Source organism: Molothrus ater, chromosome 2, assembly GCF_012460135.2.
Source record: "Molothrus ater isolate BHLD 08-10-18 breed brown headed cowbird chromosome 2, BPBGC_Mater_1.1, whole genome shotgun sequence".
Lineage (NCBI taxonomy): Eukaryota > Metazoa > Chordata > Aves > Passeriformes > Icteridae > Molothrus > Molothrus ater.
In genome coordinates this window covers 30,070,641-30,092,014 of record NC_050479.2, presented here as the reverse complement: position 1 = coordinate 30,092,014, position 21,374 = coordinate 30,070,641, and the positions used below count along the sequence as shown (strand labels likewise).

The following is a 21,374-nucleotide window of genomic DNA, read 5'->3' as shown; positions in this document are numbered from 1 at the left end:
GAAGGTAGGAATCTGAGCTGCTTAAACAAAACATTGTAAGATTTCATTGTTGCAGGTTGGTTGGCTTCTTTTTTTAGTTATTTTGCTTTTTTTTTTTTTTTTTTTTTTTTTTTTTTTTTTGTCATATGGGAAGTACAACCCCCAGACCACTTCAAAGGAAATGCTACACCAAGAACTGGGGAGACCATGGGTGTGACATAGGTAAGGTTTTTGCTACATCTTTGTGTATTGATGTGGAGTTGTTGCATGCTGACACTAGAGTCCCAGGAACGCTGGAAGGAACAAAAGGAATTCACAACTCTGCCAGGGAAGGGAAACAAAGTTTGAATGACCATAGGGTAAAATCTTTCCCTCACAGACTTGATTTAGCTGTTGGTGCAGATAATTGTTTTTTCAGCACCTTCTTTGATCAGCCTAGCTTCAGTGAAACAGTTTCCTTCACTTCATGAAAAACTGTTCCTGATCTGCAGAGACTTTTCAAGCTGTTCTCAGGGAGCTGCTGCTTGACTAGACCATGCAAAGCTGTTACTTGTTTTCAAGCAAAATCTGTTTCAAATGCCTTCTGCCGTCTGATTGTCCCCTCTCTCCCAGTGTTCCCCAGCCAGCAGATTTATTGCACTATAATTGTGCTAAAAGTAATAAAAAAAACCCTATGGTAGTGGTTAAAGATATCCGATTAATTGGAACTATGAGATGCTATCTCTTATAGGTCCTTAAAGTAAATTGCTACAGTAATCTGTTCTATGTTCTGCTCTATTCAGTGGGAGGTGTCTCAGAATGGAGCTGTGTGCCTTGCTGCTGCAGATAGGAGCTGCCCCAGCCAGATAAAAAGAGCTCACAGTAATATCAGGTACCAGATTAGCAGAGAAATCTCTGTGAAAGACCCATCCACAGAGAACAAGCCACTTCTCTGCTTTCTGAATTTTCCAAATGGTAGGTCAAATTTTTATATTGTCATTTAACCAGAAATAATAGAAGCATTTGATAAGAAAGTTTATTACAGTTCACTTATGTGCTTCTTTATCTCGAGAAATAAAATTAGATTAAAATAGTGGGTATGCTTCCATGATAGACAACTAGTGTTGGGACTAACAAAAATTTACCTTGTTGTGAAGTGTATTTAGAAATGGATTTTGCCATCAGTTTCCTGGCCTATATTACTAATTAGTCAAAGACACAGAAAATCTTTATTCCCCAAATGATTTTTCAGAGTTTAGCATATTTATGTATTTTGTACTTAAAAATATTTTTTAAGAATAATGTGTATATCAATTCTAGAAATTCTATACTTTAATGCTGAAATTCCTACATTTTACACCTACACCTGTAACTAGTGTAATTGTTAACTCTTGAGAATGCTAGTTTTGGAATAAGTTCAGTTTTAATGTTGCAATTTTAATAGGATATTTTCAGTCAGAATGGATTTTCTGGTTTGATGGAAGAATGAAAATCACTTCCAAAAGGTGTATGGATGTATATATCTGTAAAAAAAATTCCTCAGAACTGTTCTTTCATGGTATTTTTACATTGTAAAGTTTGTTACTTTTTTTTGGGTAGAAATTGAGATACTATTTCCAGGTTTTGTTAGTATGCTATTATACTAATTTTGTCATTTCTATAAACAGTATTACGAACATTTTGTTGGAAAATAGAATTTTGGAAAGAAAAGCAGGAATATGTTACTAACACAGCCGCCTTCAGAAAACTACTGAGTTAAGCCCCACAGACCACTGCTTCTGCAATACACACAGTGGGTTCCCCCTTCTCTCACCTTCCTTTGGTATGGTTCATTAGGAACTAGGCTTTGACCCACTCCGACAGTTATCCCAAATTTTGGGTCTAGTGCTTTTCCAGCACCGCACTGAAGTTTTGTTTGCAGAGCTTAGGTTTACACTCCTACCACACGGTCATCTGAAGCTGTTGGAAGGAGCTGTAAGGCACTGCAGAACCAGTCCTTCTCTTGCTGCTTTCTGTCTAGACCTGCAAACTCTGTTTCAGTTCATATTGAGGTAATTTGGTGTTTACTGCTTGCTTTGGAAAATGCAAACAGAATGCAAATCACGCTGCTTTTTCTATTGGATGAGCTCTTTGGATTTTCAGGAAACATTCCTCTTTTATTAGAGCCCTCTATATTTTACATATTCAAACACACAACCCCCATGCCCTACTTAAACTGCTGCTGGTACACAGCAACTTAAAAATGGAGGGAAATTCAATAAAGCAATCATCATATTTGGTGGGGAGCATCTCAGCTCAAATATTTTGCATTCTTTTGGTGCAGGCTGGTAGCCCAGTATGTGTAAGGTCTCTCAAAGACATATTTTTTTCAGTAAACAGAAGGCTAACTGCAACAGCTGGCAAGTATGGAGATAGGAAATGATGAATTTCTTACTCCTGAAACATTCTGGCGCTTGCTAGAAAAGTTGGTGATAGCAAGTAACTGGCTGTCTCCCTTCCTAGACAAAGCTGCATCTTAAAAATGGTGAAAGCACATCTCCTTGCAGCTTTCTGGTAATCACCAGCCTTCCATTTCTAGGGCTGCAATAGCACTGGCAATAAGGGACTTGCCAGTGTCTCCAACAGTGGTATTACTTGTGGCTAAATTCCTAATAAACACTTACAAATAAAATATCAAATGAGACAAAACCCCTCATTTGAGGAAGACTCCAAACTTAGTCTATGAAATATTTTTTTTTTTAAAATCAACCAGTTTAGTTTTTGTCATCTTGCTGAGGTATCACTCACTTAAGACAGCTCTAAAAAATAGAAGGGCAGTTAATATAACTGCCTTGTTGGGGGCAAATAAGTTGCTGAAACAAAACCAAACACTTGGTTGGAAAAGGCTTCCAGTAGAAAAGGAATATTCTGGATATTTTTGCTCCCTGCTAGTGTTAGAAATGACTTCTAGGAACAAGCCTCATGCTCTGAATGATGAACAAAGATGAATGCTTTGCTATGCTGATGCTGTCAATTTCATTGAGCCATTTTGTGATGTGTCTTTTTCTCCCAAGGGTCTGTCCAGTCCCAGGTCCCTCCTGAGCCCTGTTCTGGGCCACCTTGTTCATTCCTTCCAGGGCAAAACTCTTGATGTCAGTGTTGAAAAGTACCCTCGAAAAATCTGTTCACCAGGCCTAAGGTTTCCTTAAAATTAAAGAAGTCAGTAGATTTGCACTTGTAGTGGTGCTTTTCTCCAGCAAAAATGAAAGCAAGTAGATCCTCACACACAATATTTCTTCTGACTGGTCACTCACTTCCTGTAAAAGGCATGGCATCAGCTTTGCTGTGGCATTAATGCTGAGATGCTGCACTTTTTGGTCTAAACCTCATCTTTGTGAATATCCCTGTGAATATCCCTGCACAATACCTGCAATGAAATTCTCACACTTTTCTCTTTGAACACTAAGTTTTGTTACTGTTTTTTCAGAGGTTAAGAATAACCCTCTGGATATTATTAAACCTTCTAAAAGAAGAAACTTTCCACATCAAAGCTGACGATATTTCTGAAAGCTCAAAACTGAGTTTGCTCTGAATTTTAGACTTGGCAAAAACACAGGACTTGATAAGTCTTGTCCATGTTTATTTAGTCTGGAGGTTTTTGGCACTGAAATAAAAATTCCTTGCAGTAAATGTGACGACAGTACTTAACATTTCTTGCCTGTTTTTTACTACTCCCCTTATGCTCACTATCTGCGAGATAAATGATATTTTCTTTCTGACTTGATTTCTCTTGAAAATAACTTGTCTACACTCTGTAGGACCCAGTGGCTGCTGCTCACTCATGCATGACAGTAGAACCCACTGCTCTGTGATCTGCAGTGAAGAACTTCATTCAAAGCTTTTTCATGGTAAGTAGAATGCTTATAATTACCTAGTATAGCTGGGTTGCATGCCTTCTGTCTCCTGAGATATTCCTGGATTAGGTCAGGAATTGCGATCAGCTTAATGCCCATGATCAAATGGGATCAAATGGTCAGGTTTTTTAAAATAAAGGGGTTTTCTGGAGAGTTCTTGAGCCACACCATGAACTCCAGCTGGTTTGTATCAGTTAGACAAATGCAAACATCAGTGAGATACAGGATCTGCCCTGCTGCTGTTAGCTAAGTAACATTATGCTCCTTTACCTTCCTTTCCAGTCCATTTCCTCAGTTCCCCTTCAGTTAAGCGTTGTTCATGATACTCACTTGGTTTTGATCCTACTGCTCAACTACTTACCTAGAGAAGCTGTCACTGAAGATAACTCCCCTTTCATAAAAAGACAAAAATTATGGTGCACCTAAGAAATTGGTTGGATGTAACCTTAATTCAAAACCAGGGTTTACATTTTCAAACCCAGGATCTGTCCTTTTCTAAGTTGGGGTACAGTTTCTCTGCACTTGACTGTGAAGAAAATGCAATGTACATTTATCTTCCTTTTAAAAAAAGCAAGTAAGTTAAAAGAGGCTTCTATCTGAGGAGCACCATGACAAAGCAATTCCCTGACTCCCACTAAACTAAGTCATATCTGTAGTTTCAATGGTGATAGAAGAAACTGCTGCACACACTGTACAGAGCAGCTCACATGATGCAGTTCATCAGTGCATGATATCATTTTCTGTTCAATTTTCTGATGTACATCAATACAGCATTACTGATACAGCCAGAGTATATTCTAAGATATCAATGTTTTTTCTTCCTAGTTTAGAAATATGATGGGGCTTATAGATTTGATCCTCCTATCTACCTTCCTCTTGGTTTCCATGACATCTGAAACATGTAAGTCACATTTTAAAAATACTTTCTGATAAAGTTTGTTCTGTACAAATGCGTAGGCTGTTTCCAAATTGGTGGTTTTATTTTTAAGCCTAGTGAGTTCACCTCAAGCCAGAAATCACAACTTAAAATCTAGCTTTTAAAGTATATTAAAATGCACCAAACACTGTCCATTTCTATGACAGCAAGTCTAGGTTCAACTTCTGCCACCTGACACCTCTGCAAGCAGAAAGAAAAGGGTCTTGAAAGAATTTGAGAGTAGCTGGTGCTCAAGTTCCCAGCTGGGCACAAACTGCAAAAACATGCTTTAATTGCACTGAGCAGCATGTAAGCATATGCACCCTGCTGAATCAGGGGTGTAAATGGGTGCTGTTCTCCACAGAAATGCTCTTTAATGTCCTAAATTTGGGGATGTTAATTGAAAAATGCAGTGTAACAATAATATTTCCCTGCACAGGAGGAATGTCCAGAGCAGTAAACTATTTATGATGGGCCAGCTCTACTGACTCAGCTATATAATGCTGGCCAGGGACACAATGTTGTTCAGTGCTCATGTACTTCTATTCTTGAGCTGAGATGCTCATTTATCTGAAAAGTTCTATAAGATATGATCTCTAAATATTTCTCCATATTGTCAATTTTACAATAGGAATGCTAAGATTCAAGCAAAGTGTATTTATTAAGGTGTCAGATTCTGCTGAAGAATTTGCCAAAATGATTTTCATGAATGTCATTGAGTTTAGATGAGTCCTTTCTTTTTCAATGTCTTCCCTCTCCACACTATTTTTCCTCAAAGAAATCTGTATTTCCAATGTGTTCCACCTTTGGCACGGCAATTTCTGAAAATGCAAATTTGCATTTTCTGACCCCCCTGATATATCCCAGTGACTTTTCAAGGCTTGTGGGTGGGAAAACTGTTAAAATTATGGGGTTGGGGTTACTCATACTCATAGCTGGCTAATTTAGGAGCCCCAAATTAGTACGTGAGATGACAATATCCATGGAGATGGACCACTTTAGAAAGAATGAGAGCAGAAGTGTCCATCATGTGGAGACTCTCACCTCCTGATTTGTGCACCTACACGTCTAAAGCCACAACTGCAAAGTGTCATTTTTGGTAGACACTGTCTATTTTGGTTAGCTGTTTGGTTATCTACTCTCATTTTCATGCTCCTTTATCAACTGCAGCCCCTCTGCTAATCTCAATCTTTGTTCTGTCACCATCCTTGCTCATACTCCCATCTTTTGCTTCTTAGAATGCAATTTAACTTTCAGATGGTTTGTTTTCAGTGGCCAGTACACTATTCAGGTACCTGAGCACTTAAGTATTTATCACAATTGCTTGAATCTAGTTTCTCTGGACCAATTTGAGTATTCAAAAGTAGAAGTACACTCAGCTAAAAAAAAAACCAGCTTAAAATATTAGTGTCTTACTCCCAGATTTTCTTATGTGTGATCATATGTGTTTTATTTTTTTAAGCTTCTTGTTTGTCTCAGTTATTTCTGTATCTTTTCACCTTCCCACTTTCTCATCAGATTCTTCTTTCAGCCTATCACATTGCTTTCATTTTTTCCCACCCTATTTTCATGAACTTCAGAGAGGGGCAGTTTTTTTTGTATTTTATTTTATTTTATTTTATTTTATTTTATTTTATTTTATTTTATTTTTCCTGAGGATGTAATCTATAGACTTCCTTCTATGATTTTTTCTTCCAGGAAAAAAAAATCAACTTCATTTCTCTGTATTAAAAAGGCAGGGAAAAAAAAGCACTCATCCATTGCATAAATAAATATTCATTATACTGAAGTAAGGAAAGATAACTACATTAAAGCCATATTTTTCTTTGTTTTAATTCATTTTTTGAATAGAAACAGTATTTTAGGCAAAGATTTGCATAATAAGCTCATTGTAAGAAATCACTATTTTTTCAATTAAAACCTCTTGTTTTTTACTGCATCTCCACTTAGAACCTAGGGATCTGTTTGTTTATTTGTGCCTCCCACATTAGTTACTGGTTTTGGAAACAAATGGCTCCATAACTCAAGGTAAACAAAATTTTTGTTGAAAAACCATCTAGTGAAAATAAGCTTCCTGTGTATCATCTCCGAAAGCTCAAGGAGGGTAGAGGGACATGACTGGTCCACTGATCCAAGAATGCCAACCAAGTTCTCTGTCTCACTGGACAAAGGTTTAATTTATCTGAGATTTTAATCTTTTGCTCAATTGCAGTTGATCCTATGGAGGTGAGGCCTTAGTTATAAAAGGTCCCAAATGGATTTCATCAGTGAACATCACCTGGTATCGCACGGATACTCACAAAAAAATTCCTGCGGAAGAGGAGGGATCACGAGTGTTTTCCATAGAACGATTTCTTTGGTTTCTGCCAACTTCTAGAGAGGATTCTGGAAACTACACTTGTGTAACACATTTGTAAGTGCCACATGGAAAGTGGAAGGTGTAAGACTGGCAAGAATATATGTTTTGATAATATATTCTAATTAAACTTTTGGACATGATGATTTTTTTTATAAGTTTTCACCCTGCAACTGCTATTTTTATGGCAGATCATTAAAACCAAGCTGTGACTGAAATACAATAATCATCCACATATTTATAGAATGACACACATTTGTTATAAACATTGATATATTTCATGTAAAAATGAAGTCACTGACATACCTTATTCCATTTTTGAAGTTCAAGTAATCGCACAAAGTCATACAACGTGAGTGTGCAAGTGCATTCATACAAGCCAGGAGAATGTTTCCCAAGTCGGATTCGTTACCCAAATGACACTCGGAGAGGAAAAATTGTTTGTCCTACCATTGATAACTATAAGAATGCTACTATTGTCCAGTGGTATAAGGTAAATAAAACCCTGATAGTGACAATGTAGGTCAAAATACTGAGAAGCTCTTTGCAACCAAAACCATTTTTCTTTTCCAGGACTGCAAACCTCTTCAGGGACAGAGATACTTCAAGAAAGAGAAATATATTTATATTGAGAATCCAAGAAGGGAGGATGATGGTTATTATACTTGTCAATTTATTTATACCCATAAAGGAAATGTGTTTAATGTATCAGCAACAAGAATTTTCATAAGTGGGGGTAAGACAATAATTCTGTAACTTGCTAAGATTAAAAGACTAATGTCATTTTAGAGCAAAGGAAACTCCTTTTGTACATTAAAAAGAGAAAGCATTTTGGTTTGATTTGTTTTATCATCTTATTTAAGATTTACATCAGCTTTATTAGATGAATTTTGTGGATGGTCACCCACATAGAGCAAGATGGGGTAAAGTCAGACCTGGTCTCATTCAGATTTTTGTTTAAAAGATTCTGATGACTCTGGTTACATGCTGTGGTTGATAGAGTTCTCTGGTAGCATATTTCTGAAATGAAGGATCTCCTCAGTGGAATGCCACTATGCTCTGCTTTCTATTTATTGAGGGCAGCAGAATCTGTGGCTAGTGAGGACTCTCTGGTGGTCACTAGATCAGTCATGTGTTGATGGCCCACAGCTTAATGCCTCGTGGTCTGTCTCAACCATCTAACATTTATTTGGTAGTAGAACTGAAAAAACTTTTAAATTTGTCTTTAATGAGACAAAATGAACAAGATATATATAGAAATAGAAAATGGATGGATCTCAGTGATTACTATGTCTCTGTGATTTTGAACATAGCCAATATGACTGAGATGTGTGGACTTTGGGTTGCCTCTAGCATGCAGTCTCCTCAGGAAGGCTTTGTATTAGGATGGTGTTCAGGAAATGGCACACAGAAATTTATAGTTTCAGATTGCATCAACTTGCAAAACTTCAAAATGCTTCTTCAGTTCTGTAATCAGATTGGTAGAAAAATAGTCAGAAAAACCTTTTCTTGGGGGGTGGTGGAGGGCTTGAGTTTGGCTCATGTAGTTATTTTGTTGCTGTTTAGTTGTTTTTTTAAAAAAAAAGGTAATGTTCATTTGTAGACTGAGCATCAGGCCTTTTTGCTCTAGGGAGGCACACAGCTTGTGGGCAGAATGCAGAGCTGGAGCGTGGGAGCCTTGGATGCAGCTTTTGCTGCTGTGCCCAGATCTCAGTAGCAGAGTTCATTCTGACTATTCTGAGCTGGACAGCAGACAGCTTGAGCAGAGACCTAGTTCAGTAGCTGGGAAATGTTGTGCTTTTCCTCCTTTTCTACCTGCTGCTCTACAAGATCACAATCAGGCTTTCCATGACACTTCTCTGCCTAACAATTTTTGTTTTAATGTACTTCCATCAAAATTTCTCGAACTGTTCTGGAATACTGTTCTTCCTGGGTTACAGCAAAAATTTCTGGGTTTCATTTGGCCCAAAGACATTCAAATTTATAAAAGCCTTTGTTACATCCAGACAGATCTTGAAGTTCATCTAACTTTCTTTTGAAATCATTGCAGAAAGAAGAGATCACAACATAACGTGTTAAATCTGGGCTGAGTCTGGCATGTCTGCTCCAGGTTTTTCTAAACTCAAAGTATTTAATGACAACTTTGAGTTTTTATCCGACCTTAAAATATGTATCCTGATGAGTGGAACTGTTCTGTTTTGTTAATATTAGAGAGTTATGATATACATTCCTGTTGCCTTGCAGATCCATGCTGATCCAGAGGAGTTTCTGCCTCTGAATGCTGGCAGCTAAGAACTTAGCATAGTCAGACAGCTGGGAAGTTACTGGCTCTCTCCTGACTTCTATTTTATCATATCCAGTCAGGTTGGGAAGCAGGGACTGAAATGTGTTCCCACAGAATTTTTTGGGAAATACGTGTTTCACAGAGGTGCCTTGAGTTGGAAAAGCTTAATGAGGAAAGGGTTAGAAAACAATATGTTTGGAGTTCAGACCTGCATAAAAGTATGTATTAGCTATTTCATATAATGGATATGAGTAATTTCTCAAATGTCTCTTAATAAAACCCCAAAACAGCTGAGAAATCATACAAGCCTATAACAGCATTTGCTTTTTTCCCCCACTCAGCAGCTAATACAGGTACTTCAAAACCTAATTTTTTTCTTATTTTCTGTGTACAAAGGTACATAGATGGGGAATAAATACTGAAGATATTAACATGTACATACTCCCCAGAGATATTTGGTTGTAGGAATAAAACCAGATGATCCCAACAGATATGTGAAACACTGTTAGTTTGCAATTCTGTTTTGTGATCATAAAATATTAATTGTACAGATTACAAATCTTATCTTACAAAATGCATTTTCACAACTTGTTAATGCATACTTTCTTTTCCTCTTCAATTTCTAAAGTAAAATACTCACCTCTACCACCTCAAATCATATTTCCAAAGAATGAAGATGTAATAGAAGCAGAGCTTGGTGAGTACAAATTTTAATTTGTTTTTAAATTAACATTTTGTAATGGTCTAGAAGACGTGTATCTTCAAGAAGATGCAATGATGGAACTTCTCATCACAGTTTTGTACCATAATATTTACCATATTTAATTCCCTCCAGGCCCAGAGGTGTGAAGTTAGATATAACTGATGTGTTATTTAGGCATTGAGTGAAGTTTAGGAAGATTTAATTAACTTGTTCTACTCTCACTGGGATACACTTGGATTATTCACAGAGTGAATCATTACATCTCAGCTGAAAGGTGACAGCTTCCATCCACTTCAAAGAGGGCTGTGGTTAAATCCCTCAAAATTGCTTGATGGTAGCCCTAAGAGGGAAGGATGGACTATCCTTGTGGCTAAAGCTGCTCCTTGCTACCTTCAGTCCCCACGTGGAGACAGTGCCTGTGTCTCTGCTGTGGAACGAAGGAGAGCAAGGAGCTGGTTGCTGGCTCTGAGGCTGAGGAGCACTGCCTGTCTCATACCCAAGTTGGCTAGCAGCGATCAGGCCAGACTGCTTGGAAGATACTGGGAGGGCAGAAGGACAGGACCCAGCAGAGGATTTAGGCAGAGCAGTTGGACAGCCCATGGTGTAGGGCTTGCTCCTGGCTCCCTGCTGATCAGAGCTATTGATGTTCTCGGGGATTCACATTCATCCTGGTTAGCTTGCACCATCAGAACAAGGTGTTCCTGGTAGGAGTGAGAGTTGTCTGGGGTTTGTCTGCAGTCAGTGAGAAAGGTGGAGCTCTCCAGCAAGAGACTAAACCCATCAGAAATCTAAATAGGCAATCTAGGATGCCCACTTGTCTGCCAGGGCAAGTGGGGTGAAGCTGGGCCAGTGGGAGAAGGGATTGTACCTACCACTCCTCTGCTTCTATTCTACAGCAAGACTGCTCAGGCAGCAGATACTGCAGGGGTCCACAGCCCCCTCTGTGCCATGTGCTGGGGCTCAGAGACTTGTCAGTTGACTCACATTCCCATTATTTAATTCCTCTTTCCCCCAGCTGTTTTGTTGTTTAGAAATTAGATGGTCTCTGCTTGAGGACAAGCTCTCTCTAGTAAGATGGTCAGTGCCCAGTGCTCTGTGGGCTCTGCCTGTCACTCTGAGAGTGCTTACACAGAGAAAATTCACTTTACATTTGAAACCCAATTGCTGTACTGGTTCTATTGTCTCCTGTTTGCAAAAATGAAGGCATTTCCCCATGCTCCCTATTACCTATTCATGATCTAACCATAAGATTTAATAGTCTTATCCAAGACCTGCTTATGCAGACTTACATGGAAACAATTTAACATGTTTAATTTATACTTTCTTTTGGTGCAATGGTGACCCTTACTTTGGAATAAATATTTCCTGGTGGGGAATATTTAATAAGTAATTTCCTGTTGTAGTTTTGCTTGGACTGGCTTACTTTACTTTTGTCCAGCTTGAATAAAATCCAAAATAAGGCTGCACACAAGTCGCAAAATAATATATACTGAAATTTAATTAGATTATTTATGTGTACATTTGTGTGTTAACTACCATATCTATCCTGTGTTCCTCCACATATAATCCAGCTGATTATATGTGTCAAGTATCACAAGTTAAGGGTATATTGTCTTCATCATAAGCAATATAAATAATTCCTTTTGTAATCCTTGGTGTGCTATTAGATCATTTGCTGAAAAAATCCTGTTATTTCTTTTTGTCTCTTCTATGTATCATTTTGTGAGCAGTAGTTCAGAAAAATATGTCAAAATTGTTATGACAAAACTCACAAGTTGTATGAAGATTTGTAGGGAAAGATGCTAGGAAGAAAATAGAATTTTCCATATTTTTCATCAAGGAATGTTTACATCTCTGTATCTTGATTAGGTGCTGCTTTGTCTCTGAAATGTCAGGCCCGCCTTGGGATTAAGAAACAGCCACTGGCTGCTGTCAGATGGGATGTGGATAACATCCCAGTGGAAAGCCTTGTTTTTTCAAGATTTCATGAAGAAACTCATTTGTAAGTCCACATAACACAGAAAAATCTTTCTTTTACACAAACTGTGCCTAGCCATTGAAACCAATGGTACTATCTCTTTCTCTTTCTCTTTCTATTAGTTTTAATGATCATGAACAAGTATACTATGAAGAGACAACTTTGAATATTACTGAAGTAAAAAAGGAGGATCTGCAGTCAAATTTCACATGTATAGCATTGAACACAATGTACAACACAAGAGTCACAGTGACATTACAACTCAAAGTGCAATCTAAGGGTAGGATTTTTTCATTTTGATTCTTTACAATTTGCACTTAGTTTGACATATGCTGGTGAGTTTATTTTATTATTTGTTTCAGATAGTAAAAAAGTTTCAGTTACTAAGAAATGAAACCTGCCTGCTTCTTCCCTGCATGTTCCAGCCAGTTGCAAAATTCTCTTGGCTGAGTCCTTGTCCTTGGCGTTGGGGAGAGAAGGGGACATTATTCAAACAGGGTCAGCAAGAGATGAAATACACAGAGCGTGACTGTATCAGCTCTGTGATAAGAATATCCCGTTTCTAGGATATTTCTCCACTGTGACAAATAAAACTATTGTCTCTAGTGTAAAAGTGTGGCAGAAAATAGGCAAACTTTAAATATAAGGGTTTCAGCTGCTGGTTTGCCAGTTTGCCTTCCTTACTATACTGCATCCACTGTAGTTCCCTTTTTGGACTGAGTGTTGTGAGAATCACCACTCAAAATCACTCTTTATCTTCTCTGAGTGCCACTGTGTTCCCTCTGTGCCACACAGAGGTGTGAGTAGCGCTTCAAAGGCTATCCCTTGGTTTTGTTTTTAAATTCCTGGTTCTAGTTGTACCTGAAAGAGAAAGGAAATCCAGGGCAGTAAATGGCGGGGACAGAGATAATCCTTAGCTCATATGGGAATTTTCTTTTTTAATAGGGATAGCCAAATCCCTAAGCACTGTTGCCAACGCCTCTGAATCAGATTCCTATGGCAGAAAATGCTATTTTGTGTGTGAGGGCTCAAGAAGCAGCTGTGATCAATTGTTTCCATTTTCATCCCTTCAGACATGCTAAACCACCAAGAATTATGGCATCATAGAATGGTTTGGGTTGGAAGGAACCTTAAAGATCATTTAGTTCCAAATCCCCTGCCCTTGCAGGGACACCCTTCACTAGACTAAGTTGCTCAGAGCTCTATGCAGCCTGGCCTTGAACACAGGGATGGAGCATCCACAGCTTCTCCGGGCAACCTGTTCCAGTGCCTCACCACCCTCATAGGAAAGAATTTCTTCCTAATATGTAATTTAAAACTACTCTCTTTTCTCAAGGATTTTGAAAGTAAATGTCAAGACCTTAACAGTTTTCTATAAGAGAGTGTTGGGAAGAGTAAAATGCAGTGTACTGTGATCACAGGGTGTGCACAGACCCATGTCCCACTCTATCCTTGACTGCTCATGACTTTCTACAGGATCATGGCTTCAAAGCCTGGACAAGTTTCCTTGCTAGCCTAGACTAGAAGAGATGTAGGTGAATTGTAACAGCAGAATAGCACCCATCAGGAAGATGGCAGGAAATGTTTTGGCCGGATAGGCGAGTTTGAGTGCAGCATCACTCAGGAAGCTGGCAGTACACCAGCTTTGCACTGAAGTACCTGAGTGTGGGAGTGTACTTGCAATGAGAGGGAAGGAAACTGAGTAACAGTTTCTGCTCACTAGTTTATTAACACAAGTCTCTTGTTGGCCCCATATTACAGACTACATGAAGGAGAACATATAGCATATTCTGTATTCATCCCATGAATCATTGAGTCTAATTTCTGTTAAAGACAAATCTTATTTTGTTTTTTATTCATAGGTCTTCAGTTAATGTTCATGAAAGCTCTTGGCTTTGACCCTGCTTTCACTGCTACCTTTTTGTGTGGATATCTGTGCCCTTGTCCTTGCTGCTGCTGTTGATAAGGTGTCTGCCTCTGCTCCTCAGCACTGTTGGTGTCAGCAATGCTACGTCCAGAAGTGACTATGCTCTGCTTTAGTTTTCTTTACTCAGTTCTCTCACAGCTCAGCAATATTTATATTAAAGCAATGTCTTTTTTTTCTCTGAATAATAAAAATGCTATAGGATTTGCTTGTGCCTCTCATCTTGTAACAAAGATATGCAGACTCCTTTTTTTTTTTCTGTTTGGCTTGTATGTTTGTATTTAACAGGGAAAAAATTCCAAATATATGATTGCTCCTTAGTGTTTCTCACAGCACAACTTGTGTCTGCTAGCTGCTACCCCGTTAATGCTTTTTTTTGCACGGTCATTCAAAGCAGAGATAAAGTTCAGCCCAAAGCATCATCTCTGTTCTTCCTCAAAGATGTTTAATGTTAAAGCTAACCTTCTGACTCATGTTTTGTAGACTGATGTGGACAGGAACTCTAGACACAGATCTCTGCTTTCACTGTCTGGAAGCGCATCCACCTTAGATGCCAGAGAAGACAGAAAAAACTGCTGCTCTTCTGGAGTTTGTCTGGAACTCCTTCAAAAGTTGTTTTCTGACATGTTTTCTCTGGCCTTTCCAATATTAGTCCTTGTGAGCTGATAGTTCTGTATTCCCATTGCTCTTGAATATAAATAGAACATGGCTTATGCGTGAGGTCAGCTGCTAAATGATGCAGTAAAGTCAAAAGGAACAGCAGGATCCATTCAGCGTTGTTCAGGGGCTTGTGGCACTTGCCCCCACTGTGCTGAATGTTCACTAGTGAATGAAATTAGTGAATGTTCATTAGTTAATTCCAGAGAAATTAGGGGCTAAGCCAGCATTACTGGGAATTGAACCTGCTCTTCCAGGAAGACACCTCTGTGAAGACACATTCCAAACTGCATGGGCACATCGCTTCTTTTCCAGCCTTGGTCTAATCAGTGCAAATATAAATAGCATTGTTTAGGTTCGTAATTGCAAAAGTTGATGCTGGAACCTGTTTCTTCTCCAGATTTTAGAGACTTAATGCAATGCACCAGTAATTGTAATGTTATGATGAGCATGCTGTCAACAAATGCATCAGTAAGAAACAACATCACACTCTGCTGCTTGGGTCAGCCCCTCCAGGTAGTGAAAGGGGTTTCCTTACTTTGTCTGTGTGTATTGAGCAGGAAAATTGATAAAGTACTAAGATTTGAAGGGGTCAACAAAGATGAAGCTCCTTCATAGGCATCATGTGATATTGTTAAAAATATGGTCAAATTTCGCTTTAGAAGGAACTGATTGTTTTCTTGCCCAATCTTATTGAAAGGTGTTTCCTCCTGATCTAGTTCTGGTGAGGTAAGCTTCCTCACAAGCCTAGCATTTCTTTTTCCCTTTAAACTCCAAAGAAATAAATGTAAAGAGTGTGAAAATCTTGTTAAATTTGCCTCACAACCTACCAGAAGAAAGGGAAAATGTAAACTCTTCATTTATATACCTTTTCAGCAGAATTTCTCAGGCACACCCTCCACTAGACCAAATCTCTCAGCACCCCATCCAAGTTATTCTGGAACACTTCCAGGGATGGGGCACCCACAGTTTTTCTGGGCAATCTGTTCCACTGTTTTACTGCCTTCAATGTAAAAAATGTTTTCCATATATCTAGACTTAATCTATCCTTGATAAGTTTTCATCTCTGAGGTAAAGATGGACAGATTCTAGAGCTCTTCCATGAGGGAAATTGGAACTAAAGTGGGTGGTTCCTTTCTATCTCAATTTCTCTTACTCATCAGTGCTATTACATGCTCCTTGACCCTCTTGAAAGGAAAAGGCAGGAGAGGACATCATCTGACTTAGCACTGTTTATTTTATTTCTGTGACCAGGACGTGTTCTGTTTTCCTGCTTGTCTAGTGCTATCTTAGTTCTTATCTTGCAGATTTCATTACTTGCACATGCTCTTTGTATCCTATTTGTGCAATCATGCCAGAAGCTTCCATTTGTCCTTTTGTGGATTTTCATGCGTAGGCTTAGATGTCTCACAAAATGGTTTTGTTATTACCAGTTTTTAAAAGTCACAAAGTACTTAAACATCATTGTCAGCTGTGGTTTTTAGCATAAGTAGGTCTGGATTCAACAAAGTGAATATTAATTATATACTGCATAATACGCTTCTAGTTCAGGGGTCTGTGTGTTGGCTATGCCAGCTGGGGAAGGAAGAAGCTTTCTCATCTCTGTTTTGAGCTCCTGAAAGCTGTAATAGAAGTAAGGATATGAGGCTAAAGCTTCAGCACACTGGTTACCTTCTCTGTGGCTAACAATATATTCCTCTACTTTGCAGAGGTTCTTCCTAATGTCCTCCTGATCATTGGATCTCTAGTTCTGCTGGGTGCAATAGCACTCTCAGTGATCCTTTACCAGTCCTTCCAAGTGGATATTGTCCTGCTGTATCGGGAGATATTCCAGCCCTACTCAGTCAAGGATGGTAAGTAAGATTTGTGAAAGAAAGTTTAAAAAAAGAAAAATGGCAAATCATAGAGAAAGTAATTTATTTGATAGTGGCTAACCCATGACACCTGAGCTTGATTCTTCTCTTTCTTACACCTTCAGTAAAGAGAAGTAATACATAGCTCTGCAAGTGCTTTACATTCCCTTTTTTCCTGGGTTTTGTAGGACTGAATTACATAAAAGAGAGATTCAGTCCTGGTTTTGTAGGTTTTTATTGAAAGTATTTGCCATAATTACTGAATGATGTTGAAAACCTGATTTACAGTGCTATTAACTGTACTTGTAATGCGCTCTCTAATGCAAAGGAACAAACCTGATAACCAACGTGATAAAAGCATATGTTAGACCAACACAGTTTTTGTAGGCCAAAAAGAAAGATACCAATAGTCTGGAAGACATTTCTGGAGGAATACACCCCCCCTAACTTTATTGGCTGCTTTCAGCTCGGGATTCAGACGTCTGCATTTAGATGTATGAAATGAAAGTGCACACATGAAGGTTTCCATCTTCGACATGAAACCTGGAGATCTGTGGCTAGATCCCACTGTCTAACCGTGAGCAGTTGGTGCTGTTGGGGCTGCCTTAGGGCTTCAGTGAGACCGAACCCCTCTGCAGGGGGCAGCTGAAGGGCAGGCAGTGCCTAATGACATGATGAAGTACATGTTTTTAAGAGACCAAATCCAGCTAAATGGACAAATTTTAAATCTGAAGCTGATTCTTACCACAGATGTATGCATGGTAGATGTCTACAGCAGATCTAGTTACTTCTCATTAAAGAGGAAAGAAGTATGCTTTTTTGGACAGTTTCCATGGAAGTATATTTTATGATGAAATTAATCAGACTCTGGAAATGGACATTTCATTATTATTACAGAATAACAGAATCACAGAATCAGTGAGGACCTCTGTGATCATCGAGTCCAATCTGTGACCAAACACCACATTGTCAGCTAGACCATGGCACTCAGTGCCATTTCCAGCCTTTCCTTAAACACCTCCAGGGATGGTGACTCCAACACCAGCCTGGACAGCCCGTTCCTAATGCCTAATTATCCTTTCTATGAAGAAATTCTTCCTAATGTCCAACCTAAGCCTCCCCTGCTCCAGATTAGCACTGTGTCCTCTTGTCCTGTCACTACTTGCCAGGGAGAAGAGGCTGACCCCCACACCTGGCTACAATCTCCTTATGGGTCATTATGGACAGCAACAGGGTCAAACCTGAGCCTTCTCTTCTCCAGACTAAATAACCCCAGCTCCCTCAGCTGCTTCTCATAGGATCTATTGTTAGAATGGTTTCAGCAAGAACCTCAGCAACAAAAGAAAGGATACAGTAATTTCCACCAGAGAGAAAGAAACATTTGGGATTAGAATAAAAATGCTATAATGGAAAACTTAATTTAGAGAAACAGAGTAAGGAATGAAACAAATACTTGACTTTGTATTTGGTTCTGATTGTAAAACTCTAAGATTCTTATTGTAAGATTCTAACTGTAAGATTCTAAGATTCCTAAGAAATGGGATTTTCACTCAAGACTATGATTTGTTATGGGAATGATGAATAAAGTCCTTAAGATGGAAGAATTTAAATGGAATATCTTGTGCTGAGAGACAAAGCTTGTTGGTAGCGAATTGTATCACTGAAAAAACAAATACTTCATGGCTATATCATGCTAATATGAATCAATCAGTTGAAGTATTACTGCATATACTTTGGAATGCAGTTTTCACAATACAAGGGCCAGGTTCTCCAAAGCTACAAACACACAGGACAAAACAATTGAGCATGGAAAACACCAAATATGCATGGCCTTTAATTTCCAAACATGCACCAGATGATATACATTATTCAGATTGGCTGGAACTGCTTCTTAGATCTATTTCAGCGACTGATATTTTTATTTCTCTTCTACTTTTTGCAATAGACAGCTCTAATTGATGTTAACACAATACTCCTTCCTCTTGTTTTGCCTTACAGATGGAAAGATATATGATGCATATGTTATCTACCCCAAAAACCACACCAGTGAAGCTAATTTTGTGGAATATTTTGTTTACCAAATCATGCCAGATATTCTGGAAAAAAAATGCGGATATACATTGTGTATTTATGGGAGAGATATATATCCTGGAGAAGGTAAGTTTCAGATGGGTAATGCACTGAAGTACTTGTCAAGCTTGAGCAAATTGTGATTCAAGTCCCTTTTAGGTGTGTAGGAGGTCACTCTACATTCCTGACCTTGAAGCTCATCTCCTCAGCAGCCATCTGTCTGCTCTTTCAGGCCAGGTGTCACAAGGGCACTCTGTGCTTTTAAGTTCTTATCATCTTGGAATGCACAGGAACCATAACCCTGAGTGTGACTCTTTTAAAAATACTCTTGTTCCTTGGAAAATCTAACTCTGTGCAGGCGTTATCTGGGCAAAGCCACAACCAAACCTTGCATGAGCTGGCTTGGCTGACTACAAGACAGGGAACAGGAGAAACCCATAAGCTCAGCCAAACCCACAAACTCAGCTAAGGAAACACCTTTGCTGTTATCACTCAGGAGTTTTCAACCTTTTATGAGGGTGTTAGAATCACAAGTAGTTCAGCTTCTTTTCACTGACATGTTCTATTTTCCCTTCACACAATGCCCATTATTAGTTCAGGAGAGAATTGGTACGCTTTATTTCTGCTTTCTTTCTTTCTTTCTTTCAGGATGAAATAATGTTAAATAATCTGTGCTAATTTCCATATAAACACCCTCCACAATATATGATTGCTGTGACCTAGGTACTAGCTTCTTCTACCAGAGCTGACTTCTCTGTTTATCTTGTGCCCTGGTTCTTCTGTAGACTGGATCTCCTTTCTCTGTCAGTGAGCAGGCATGAAGCCTAAGCTGGTGCATTTTCTGTTTCACATTTCTGAAATCATCTGCACTGGGCTAGGTGTCATTCATCTGCCCTGAGCTAAGGCTGAAATCTTTGATGTCCTCCTCTTCTGGAAAGTTGTGAAAGGGCTGCCTGGCCTTGGGAGAAATGAAGGTAAAGAACAGCTGCAAAAGTTGTTGAGCCAGACCATTCCCAGATCCAGCACAAGGAGCTACAGCAGCTCACAAAACTGTCAAAAGCAAAAACTTACAGCACTTGCAGTGGTCTGGCAGCCCCCAGTAAAGGAGAAGAAGGTATATATGGAGCTGGCTGATGCATCTGCAAAGATGGTTTGTTAAATAATTGGTGCGTTGAATTTCCTCAGGTGGGCTCCCACTCCTCTCTGTTGGCCCAGCATCACAGTGACAGTAGCACTGATCAGCTTTCCCTAACATGGCAGTGGGAAATTCAAATACCTTCTGTTGTGCTGACACACATGCCCTGAAAGTCTGGATTTACCCCTGGAGGGTGAATGCCAACAAAATGCACAGATTAGTGTATAAATTAGCACACAATAACTCAGGAAAATTCACTGTAATTTAGGCTAACCACACCTGGAAATAAGCCTCTTAGACAAAAGTCACCCAAAAGTCCCCTGATGACCAGTTTTCAAGGATTGCAAGATCATCTCTAAGGCATTAAACTTGGTACAACACAATTCCTTACATGAAGACTGCTGATCAAACACTATTTTGTTACAGTCAGATCTACTGAATTTGCTCCTAGGTCACTGGAATAGAAATTCCTAACAATACTTAAAAGCAGTGACTATATTAATGTTTCAATTAAAAACCCCATTTGAAATGAAAACTTTTTGGTTTGGGCTTCTTGCTTTTCTCTCCCCCTGTGCAATTGCCTTTGTTTGGTTGTTGTTTTTTTTGTCTTTTCGAGTGGTTTAGGGAATAAAGTCTTTCTCTAATAAATAAACAAACTGTGTCAGACTGAAGTGAGATAGAAATTATTTCTGGTTACCAAGGAATGAAAATGGAGTTTCCAATCTCAAAGGAATTAAAAAAGGAATATTGGTGTCTCATCATTTTCTTGTACATTGCTAGATGCAGCCAGTGCAATTGAGACGAGGATGCAGAAGAGCAGGAGGCTGATCATGCTGCTGACACACCAGCTGGTTAATTCTAAAGAAGATGCTTATGATCAACACATTGCTCTATACAATGCCCTCATTCAAAATGACACCAAGGTGATCCTTCTGGAAATGGAGACAATTGGGACTTATGGGAAGCTTCAGGAATCTCTCAGGTTTATTATTAAGCAGCAAGGCACCATCAAATGGAAAGAGGAGCACACGGTGCACCCACAGTCACCCGATTCTAAGTTCTGGAAACAGGTGAGGTACCATATGCCACTGGCACGCAGGCCCTCACACTTGGCTGACACCAGGTGAACAGTCTTGGAGAGCAGTGCTGGACCATCAGGATGGACTACAAGCCCACAGCTGTTTTTCCTTTCAAAAGGTGCATGACTGTACAGTCTGCAAGTCTGGCTGTGTTTTTTGAACTTTTTTTCCGTCCTTCTACTGAGTAACGATGGGGTAATTGATGGAAGAGGTCTAGGAAACTGAGGGGATATTTTACAGGCATGAGAGGTCAAAATAAATAATTCTAGATTTTGTGGAGAATTTTGCATATCACAGAAAACCAAATGTACCTATACTCTTTCTATATACAGTTGTATATATAACAGAAAGTTATGATTGTGAGTAACTGAATGCCTTGCAGGTTTACTTCATCTTTCTAATGCAGTTGATAAATGCCTTCTGTATTATTTGATCACAAAGTATAATGTGTATTTTGCAATTAGAAAGTATAATGTTATGCTTTTGTTAACTTTTATTTTCTGACACTTACTCGTTTTTGATTCAATAGTGATACTCACAAGATGAAATTTTATTTTTCCTTAGTATG

General features: G+C 38.9%; 1 protein-coding gene across 1 annotated transcript; it reads left to right on the top strand.

Annotated features, from left to right (window-relative positions):
- The first annotated feature begins 4,682 nt into the window (after positions 1–4,682).
- On the top strand, positions 4,683–21,111 carry IL1RL1 (interleukin 1 receptor like 1). Its single transcript, XM_036386334.2, is given in 11 exon segments — positions 4,683–4,752; positions 6,980–6,988; positions 6,991–7,180; positions 7,448–7,616; positions 7,697–7,859; positions 10,036–10,104; positions 11,980–12,112; positions 12,211–12,368; positions 16,379–16,522; positions 18,521–18,679; positions 20,508–21,111. Coding segments are annotated over 11 exon segments (1,608 nt in total). The 5' UTR covers positions 4,683–4,685; the 3' UTR covers positions 20,855–21,111.
- Positions 21,112–21,374: the final 263 nt, after the last annotated feature.